This window comes from Podarcis cretensis, assembly GCF_951804945.1.
Source record: "Podarcis cretensis genome assembly, chromosome: 5".
Taxonomy (NCBI): Eukaryota; Metazoa; Chordata; class Lepidosauria; order Squamata; family Lacertidae; genus Podarcis; species Podarcis cretensis.
Window position 1 is genome coordinate 9,798,734 of NC_137174.1, and position 8,946 is coordinate 9,807,679.

Below are 8,946 nucleotides of genomic sequence, written 5' to 3' on the forward strand. Positions count from 1 at the left end.
TACCCATAACAGTTGAGAACTAGAATTGCATGTCTCTTCACAGTGTGGAGTCTTTGCGTACGATGGCAAAATAACAGAACACAAAACAATTCTTGAACAACCCTCCGGCAAAAACACAGGGTGATCCCACAAGCAAGAGCTGGATAATCCTCCAATTTAAATCACTACCAAGCGAGTGGAAGACAAAAGAGTTGAAACTGCAGATCAATGCCTGCTTCTGGTTCCCCTCCAGTGGGTTGCTCTACAAGAAACACAGGTACTTGCAAGGCACCTAGGCAGAGGCATCTATCAAAGGAAATATTCAGGGCATAGACCAACAAAATAGCAATGCAGATGCTTCCCACTTTTTCACAACCCTGATAACCACTGTGACCTTGTCTACCGAGGCAATACATAGCTGTAATCCATAGGGACTTGTCCCTCTGCTCCTGCTGGAATAGTACAAATGCATTAGAGGCAGATAGGAACTCCAGCCTAATGGTGTACAACCAGATGGCAACTGGGTGCTGCTGGACTTCAAAATGCTCAGGGAAACCTGCCCCTTGTATAATGAGACCACAAGGCACTGCCTTAATATGAGCAACAGATCAGAATTACGTTTCAATTTATGAGACAGTGGTCAAGTGTTCCTGTTTCCTGGAATTGAATGTAAACAGACTTACTATGGCTTGTTGTATTTTCCCACATCATAGTAGTAGGAAGAATAGTAACTGCATGTCAGCTAGACGAGCCTCAAGGTTAGTAAAGTTAAGAACATATCTTATACATGTGAAAACAAGTTACGGAGGTGGGATGAGGGAAGTCCAATCAGCAGGCATTTTAAATAAGTGAAGTTCAATTTCATACATATTAAGGGTAAGTGAACTGTGATCCTTCTCATTTAATAATGGGAGGCCTCTGAAGATCAAGGAAAAGCAAGTGCAGAGATCCCATAAAGATTAATATTGATTTACAAAGTAATATGATTGCATTTTAAGATACTAATCTATTTACAATAGTTTGTATCTCATGCACAATTGGTCTATTTGGTGTCTCATCTGAATCCCAAGCATTAAAAGCTGGGGCAGCAACAAGCATTAAAAAGTTCTGACCTAAAGATTTTCTGATACATATTCCATGACTAACAGAAATTGTCCCATATTTCCCAGAATCCCAGCCAACTATGGTACTTATACATCTTATTTAATTAATTTAAAAGGGGGAAAGCCCATAGAATATTTATTCTTGCAAAATCAGATGTTCTATTCCAGGGCAAGTATTTGAGTATTTGAGACTTCTGTTTCAAGAGAGAAAGCATCCATGTAATACTAGATTCCTGAAACCTTAACACATGTACTTTTATACTGCGACTTTTATTCTGATTTCAGACATAATACAATTGTGATCAGTTCACCAGCCCAGATGAGACTGGTTATGTATTGTTTAATAGGCAAGCCCCCAACCATTACTGAGCAGATGGGCTCCTTCTTCTTCTTTTAATATGCTATGTAGCCAAGAGCTGAACTGATTGGCTGTATTGCTCAAACTAGTTAAATTTATGATCACCCCATTTTGTGCTACGTATTTCAACCTGAACAGGTCACATGAAGATAGTGGCCACAACTCTTCCCTCCACTGCTAGGCTATGTGGAGAGACTATTGCTGGCAACCCACCCCCTCACCCCTGTGTTTCTCCCAACCCTCCAAAGCGGATGGGAGGAGGCAGCGTAATCAATGGAAATTGCCTCTTCCCTGTTCCACTAGTGGAAAGGACAGCTTTGAAGGCCACAGGGTTCCCTAATTCTGCTTCAGTAGAGGTCTGATGCGATTCTAAACTATCACTCAATATTTAATGTAACCAAAGGGAGTAGCCAAAGCTGGTGAAAATAATCGTTTTCCGTTGTTTGGTTGCAGCAATTAAAAAACTGAACCAATAGAAAAATAATCAGAAAGACAACAAAGAGAAAGTCCCCATGAACAGAATAATAAAAAGTAAACAGGAGGTGGATTCATCCACCTTTGAAGTACATTCAGATTAAAGGAGTGTTCCGGGACCTATTCATCGTATAACACAAACATCTAAAATGCAGAATTTGGCTCTGCAGGTTGGGCAAGGCACGCGGCTTGAAAGCCAGGTTTCTGGGTGCTGCTGGTCTTGCCGACTGGCAAACCATTTGCCCATGCAAGTCAGGCACCACATGGGACGACAGTAGCATTGTTGGCACTCGCCTTCATTCGGCTCTTGACAATTCTTCAGAAGCTTGACATTTGCAGTAGTTTGCATACACCCAATGCATGGGTCTAGCTCCTGCAGACAGAGAGAGGAAAAAATACGTCACAATGTAATTATTATGTTTTATTTACAATATAGTGCCATCAATGTACATGACACTTGACAGGATGTCATAAGAACACAAAAAGAAAGGGGGGGGGGAGAGAAAGAAACTAATGATCTGTCTGAAGTAACCAACTAATTTTTTCGGTCACTGTTAACACAAATGATTGCCACAAATTTAAACGCCACCTAGTGACATGATTTTGGGGTGTTCTCACCTTAAGCTGTTACTGGGTAAAAGTCATCTGCAGCTGGGATCTGCCACTCATGAGAAAATGTATATGCATGGTGAATTTTAAATTCATCACATCTAGCTAGCTGTTGTCCATGGTGTTTTCTTGGCAGGGATACTGGAGTGGCTTGCCGGTTCCTGCTCCAGGTGGATCACATTTGGTCAAAACTCTCCACTATGACATGTCCATCTTAGGTGGCCCTGCTCATAGCTTCTCCAAGTTATTCAAGCCCCTTCGCCACCGCAAGGCATTGGGAAAGGAGTACGACAAGGCTGTATATTGTCTCCCTGCTTATTTAACTTATATGCAGACTTCATCATGCGAAAGGCTGGGCTGGGTGAATCCCAAGCCGGAATTAAGCTTGCCGGAAGAAATATCAACAACCTCAGATATGCAGATGACACAACCTTGATGGCAGAAAGTGAGGAGGAATTAAAGAACCTTTCAATGAGGGTGAAAGAGAGAGCAAAATATGGTCTGAAGCTCAACATCAAAAAAAAGATCATGGCCACTGGTCCCATCATCTCCTGGTAAATAGAAGGGGAAGAAATGGAGGCCCACTCTCCACCAACTATGAAATAAAGGCAACACGAAAAAAAAAGTTATAATCTCCAATCTTGAACCTACCTGATTGCTTGAAACACTGTATGCCTGATTAGTCTCTACCAAAGAGGTAAAGGTTTCCAGAAACAAGTCACTGAGGCTCTGATGTATGACCACATTAGCAGCATTACGGATGGGAGCATGGAGCTTTTCTCTCAGTTCCCCATATTCTGTTGAATTCAGCCTAAGACAGATAGAGTTTCATATCAGCCATTTGCAAGTGTAAAAGAAATTATACTTTGTATTTTATACGTGAGCTTTATAGAAAGGAGACACAGTCCCAAATACCAAGGCTACTTTTATCTCATTTTAATTACAGACTAGGAACAAACAAATCCATACTGTTTTTGCAGCATATTATATAAAAAAATCACAACCAAATTTCAACTTTTGTTTTTCAGTGGGGTATTTAAATGTCTTAGATGACCGAAAACTCTCACTAGCATCAAATGAGTTCGCATATGACTCACAACGTTTTATGTATTCATTTGTGCCTCCTCAAACTGGAGGGAAATGTTTTGTTAATGTCTCCTCCACTGATTTGAAAAGCACTTTTAAAATGACTAGGCTGAACACAGATATCCCACCATTAGGTGGTTCAAGCTATGCTACAGATAACCTCAAAGGGCAAACACTCAGATGTCTAACATAATATACCAGTGTTAAAAGTACAGTATCTGCATTGGTAAAGTTCAAGGTTTTGTGGCTATTTAAAGCCCAATACAACTTGGGACCAGGATGCTTAGCAGCCCACCTCCCACAAGTACAAACCAAGCCAAACTTTATGATCAGAGGAGATCCTATTGGCTGTTTGACAGCCAACAGATTGTCACTTGATGGAAACAGGCCTTCTTGGCAATAGCACCCATCCTCTGGAATGCCCCTCACTTGAGTAACTTGTGAGCAGCAGGCAACACAGACCTTTAAAACCTCTTAAACTCTTATGTTTACCCAAGTTTTCCTGAGCTCTGAATATATTTAACTGAAACAAATTGTACCAAATTATCACATCTTGCTTTAAAAATACAGCTCTAACCAAGAGATAGTGGAATATTGTATTGAGATCACATTCCCCTTGACAAAACTAAAAAAAAAAAAAATGCCCATTTTACCGGATAGTAAAAGGTTTCACATGAGGATTAATACTGGCAACACGAATCGTGAGGAACTGTGCAGGCATGTTCGAGTCTGGCAAGAGTTCATGCTGTCTGGAGTCCACCACAGTTAGAAAGATGTCTCGCTGCTGCACAATATGTAAGCAGTATGTGGTCACTTTCATGATCCAGGTGTCTGTAACAATGACTCGGGCTCCCGGGGCTCCCGTAGCAAACTTGTCAATCCTCCTGAATTCTATGTTGATAGAGGAAGCCACTGCCCTCCAGCCGGACTGTGGGAGGGCATAAAGGGAAAGCGTCTTGACTAACGGGTGGTTATTCCAGCCATTTCGTGACCAGTAATATATTAGGATACCAGCAATGGTTGGGGCAAGAACAGCCAACAAGAAAAAGACTCTCCAGCTTTCTGGAGCCTGATAAAAACTGCAGAGTTGTTTCTCGGGTGCTGCAAAGCACATGCCAGCATAGTAACCTGCAAGGGAGAAAAAAGTACTTTTAGGAGAGAGAGAAAATAACCTGACATACATGTAAAGGTAAAGGTAAAGGGACCCCTGACCATTAGGTCCAGATGCGAACGACTCTGGGGTTGCATGCTCATCTCACTTTATTGGCTGAGGGAGCTGGCGTACAGCTTCCAGGTCATGTGGCCAGCATGACTAAGCCGCTTCTGGCGAATCAGAGCAGTGCACGGAAACGCTGTTTACCTTCCCACCAGAGCGGTACCTATTTATCTACTTGCACTTTGACATGTTTTCGAACTGCTAGGTTGGCAGGAGCAGGGACCGAGCAACGGGAGCTCACCCCGTCGCGGGGATTCAAACCGCCAACCTTCTGATTGGCAAGCCCTAGGCTCTGTGGTTTAACCCACAGCGCCACCCGCGTCCCTTGACATACATGTAGGTGTTACTTAAAGCTTCCATCAAGAACCTAACATCTTGACAGTTCACATTTCAGACACTGAACTTCCACATATCCTTCTCTCATTGTAAACGCTTTTTCCCTGCTGCACTTTCATCCCCGGAAAACTGTGCCTTATCTACACTGTGAGAGGGTAGTCAGGGAGGGGAACACAGTTGTCAACTTACAGATTTGAAAATAAGGAACCAGCAGCCTCGAAAATAAGGGATCAGCAGCCAAAATAAGGGATCAACAATTACTTTGATAAAATACATATTTTGTTGCGTGCAAATGGCTTTAGGTCCATAAATTACCATATAGCATATATTCCACACACACAAAAAACAGCAACAATTTGTTGTTGACAAAGGACAGCTGGACATATAAAGGGCCCCATTACCTTCAGTAGCCTATTTAAGGGACATCATCAATAAGGGACAGCAGCGGGACATGGCGCTGGGATAAGGGACTGTCCCGCTAAATAAGGGACGCTTGACAGCTATGGAGGGGGAAGAGGGAACCCTACTTGAACTTCCCTGCCAACCATATCTTTTACATGGGTGTCAAAGCAAACGAGCAAATCAAAACCTTACATGGCAGGCTTAGTTTTTTATAGGGATACAGGTGTAGAGAGAAGAGAGAGCAGCGAAGGAGAAACAGAAAAAAAGGGAGCAACTGCTTAGGAACTTTTCCCCCAGCGCACATGTTTGTGGGGCCCTCTCCTAAAGATGGGGAATGCCTTCGCGAAGGCAAAAACATTCCTTTCCCTGGACTTCGGCTTGATTCAGCCATCACTGGACTTTCCAGTGGTGGAGGGCATTGTTTTTGTTTGTTCCTATTTTTATTTCATTTATTTAATTTACATCCCTGCCCTTTACCCAGAGGTCTCAGGGACGTTCACAGAATGTCCTGCATTTTTGCGCTTTTAATATTGCAAACCACCGTGATCCTGGGGTGAGGGCAGGGCCGCATTTAGGTTTGATGAGGCCCTAAGCTACTGAAGGTAATGGGGCTCTTTATATGTCCAGCTGTCCTTTATCAACAACAAATTGCCGCTGTTTTTTGTGTTGAACGTATGCTATATGGTAATTTATGGACCGAATAGGTATCTAAAGCCATTTGCACATAACAAAATATGTAATTTATCGAAGTAATGGTTGAACTGAAATACAATTAAGAAGAAGTATATTAATAGTTCTAGCCAGAGGTAGGTAGCCGTGTTGGTTTCACCCTTTTAATGAGGGTGAAAGAGGAGAGCGCAAAATATGGTTTGAAGCTCAATATCAAAAAAACGAAGATCATGGCTACTGGGCCCATCGTCTCCTGGCAAATAGAAGGGGAAGAAATGGAGGCAGTGAGAGATTTTACTTTCCTGGGCTCCATGATCACTGCAGATGGTGATAGCAGTCACGAAATTAAAAGACGCCTGCTTCTTGGGAGAAAAGCAATGACAAAGCTAGACAGCAGCTTAAAAAGCAGAGACATCACCTTCCAACAAAGGTCCGTATAGTTAAAGCTTTGGTTTTCCCAGTAGTGATGTATGGAAGTGAGAGCTGGACCATAAAGAAGGCTGATCGCCAAAGAATTGATGCTTTTGGATTATGGTGCTGGAGGAGACTCTTGAGAGTCCCATGGACTGCAAGAAGATCAAACCTATCCCTCTGAAGGAAACCAGTCCTGAGTGCTCATTGGAAGGACAGATTCTGAAGCTGAGGCTCCAATACTTTGGCCACCTCATGCGAAGAGAAGACTCCCTGGAAAAGATCCTGATGTTGGGAAAGATGGAGGGCACAAGGAGAAGGGGGCGACAGAGGACGAGATGGTTGGATAGTGTTTTCGAGGTTACCAGCATGATTCTGACCAAGCTGCGGGGGGCAGTGGAGGACGGGAGTGCCTGGCGTTCTCTGGTCCATGGGGTCACGAAGAGTCGGACACGACTAACGACTAAACAACAACAAGAAGCCATGTTGGTCTGCCGTAGTCGAAACAAAATAAAATTGGCAGACCAACACGGCTACCTACCTGTAACTAGAACTATGGAAGGCACCACACTGGCATCTGAAGAAGTGTGCATGCACACGAAAGCTCATGCCAATAACAAACTTAGTTGGTCTCTAAAGTGCTACTGGAAGGAATTTTTTTTATATTAATAGTGAAATACAATTTTTTCCCTTTAAACTTTTTTAGGGGCCCCCAAGAGAGTGGGGCTCTAAGCTGTAGCTTGTGTGGCTCATACACTGGCACTGGACCGTAAGGGGCAGAATAGAAAGATGATGATGATGATGATGATGATAATAATAATCCAAATAAATAAATAAAAATAATAGTCCAAATAAATAAATAATAATCCAAATAAATAAATAAATAAATAATAACAATAATCCATAAAAATTAATAATAATAATAAAATTTTAGGGGCCCCCAAGAGAGTGGGGTGCTAAGCTATAGCTTGTGTGGCTTATACCCTGGCACTGGACCGTAAGGGGCAGTAATAAAAGATGATGATGATAATAATAATAATAATAATCCAGAGAAATAAATAATAATAATGATCCATAAAAATTAATAATAATAATCCAAATAAATAAATAATAATAATAATCCATAAAAATTAATAATAATAAAAAAATTTTAGGGGCCCCCAAGAGAGTGGGGTGCTAAGCTATAGCTTGTGTGGCTTATACACTGGCAGTGGACCGTGACGGGCAGAATAGAAAGATGATGATGATGATGATGATAATAATAATCCAAATAAATAAGTAAATAATAATAATAATCCTGAGAAATAAATAATAATAATCCTGAGAAATAAATAATAATAATCCATACAAATTAATAATATTAATCCATACAAGTTAATAATAATAATAATAATCCAAATGAATAAATAATAATAATAATCCTGAGAAATAAATAATAATAATCCTGAGAAATAAATAATAATAATCCTGAGAAATAAATAATAATAATCCAGAGAAATTAATAATATTAATCCATACAAATTAATAATAATAATAATAATCCAGAGAAATAAATAATAATAATAAGAATCCAAATAAATAATAATAATCCAGAGAAATAAATAATAATAATAAGAATCCAAATAAATAAGAATAAGAATAAGAATAAGAATAATCCAAATGAATAAATAATAATAATAATCCAGAGAAATAAATAATAATAATCCAGAGAAATAAATAATAAGAATAATCCAAATAAATAAGAATAAGAATAAGAATAATCCAAATAGGTAAGTCAATGGAAGGGCAAGTGGTGCGGGGCCCGCCCTCTCCCTCTCCCTCTCCCTCTCCCTCTCCCTCACGCACCGAGGGGCAGCAGGGCGTGGGCCAGGAGAGTGGCGGCGCCGCGCCGAAGGTGGTACTGGACGAAGGCCGCGTCCTCGCTGCCCAGCCAGCCGCCCAGCAGGTGCTGCACCGTCAGCCCGGCCAGGTGGAACTCGTTGGGCGGGAAGACGAAGCAGACGGCCAGCACCACGTAGGCCAGGCTGAAGGTGGCGGCGGGGCTCTCCATGGGAGCGGGCGGGCGGGCGGGCGGGCAAGGCCGCTGGAGGCCCCGGGAGGCGGCGAAGGCCCAGGCCGCGCTCCAGGCCGGGCGCGGTGCACTCTGGGAAGTGTAGTCCACTTCCTTATAAGATAGATAGATAGATAGATAGATAGATAGATAGATATCTTTATTGTCATTGTCCCATGCAGAACAAGGAAATTTAAAAACTACATAAAAACTACATAAAACATTCAAAACCCCCTAAAAACTAAGGAAGCTA

At 41.7% G+C, this 8,946-nt stretch overlaps 1 protein-coding gene and 1 long non-coding RNA gene across 2 annotated transcripts in view; one reads left to right on the forward strand and one right to left on the reverse strand.

Moving 5' to 3' along the window:
* LOC307215835 overlaps window positions 1-1,689 on the forward strand; it is a 247,706-nt gene extending 246,017 nt beyond the window's left edge. The window contains exon 2 of the long non-coding RNA XR_013838659.1: window positions 493-1,689. This is a non-coding gene — a long non-coding RNA (uncharacterized lncRNA). The remainder of the gene's footprint in view (window positions 1-492) is intronic.
* Window positions 1,334-8,750, reverse strand: TMEM129 (transmembrane protein 129, E3 ubiquitin ligase). Its single transcript, XM_079975394.1, has 4 exons — window positions 8,489-8,750; window positions 4,263-4,737; window positions 3,175-3,334; window positions 1,334-2,287 (listed from the first exon to the last, which is right to left on the reverse strand). The coding sequence occupies exons 1-4, from the start codon at window positions 8,691-8,693 to the stop codon at window positions 2,039-2,041; spliced, it is 1,089 nt and encodes a 362-aa protein (XP_079831520.1). The 5' UTR covers window positions 8,694-8,750; the 3' UTR covers window positions 1,334-2,038.
* Window positions 8,751-8,946: the final 196 nt, after the last annotated feature.

Excerpts from the sequence above, each read along its gene's own strand:
- TMEM129 (XM_079975394.1), bottom strand. The coding sequence starts at position 8,693 with ATGGAGAGCCCCGCCGCCACCTTCAGCCTGGCCTACGTGGTGCTGGCC. Across the intron at positions 4,738-8,488 it reads CCACGCCCTGCTGCCCCTCG|GTTACTATGCTGGCATGTGC; the intron begins GTGCGTGAGGGA and ends TCTCCCTTGCAG. Across the intron at positions 2,288-3,174 it reads ACAGTGTTTCAAGCAATCAG|GAGCTAGACCCATGCATTGG; the intron begins GTAGGTTCAAGA and ends CTCTGTCTGCAG.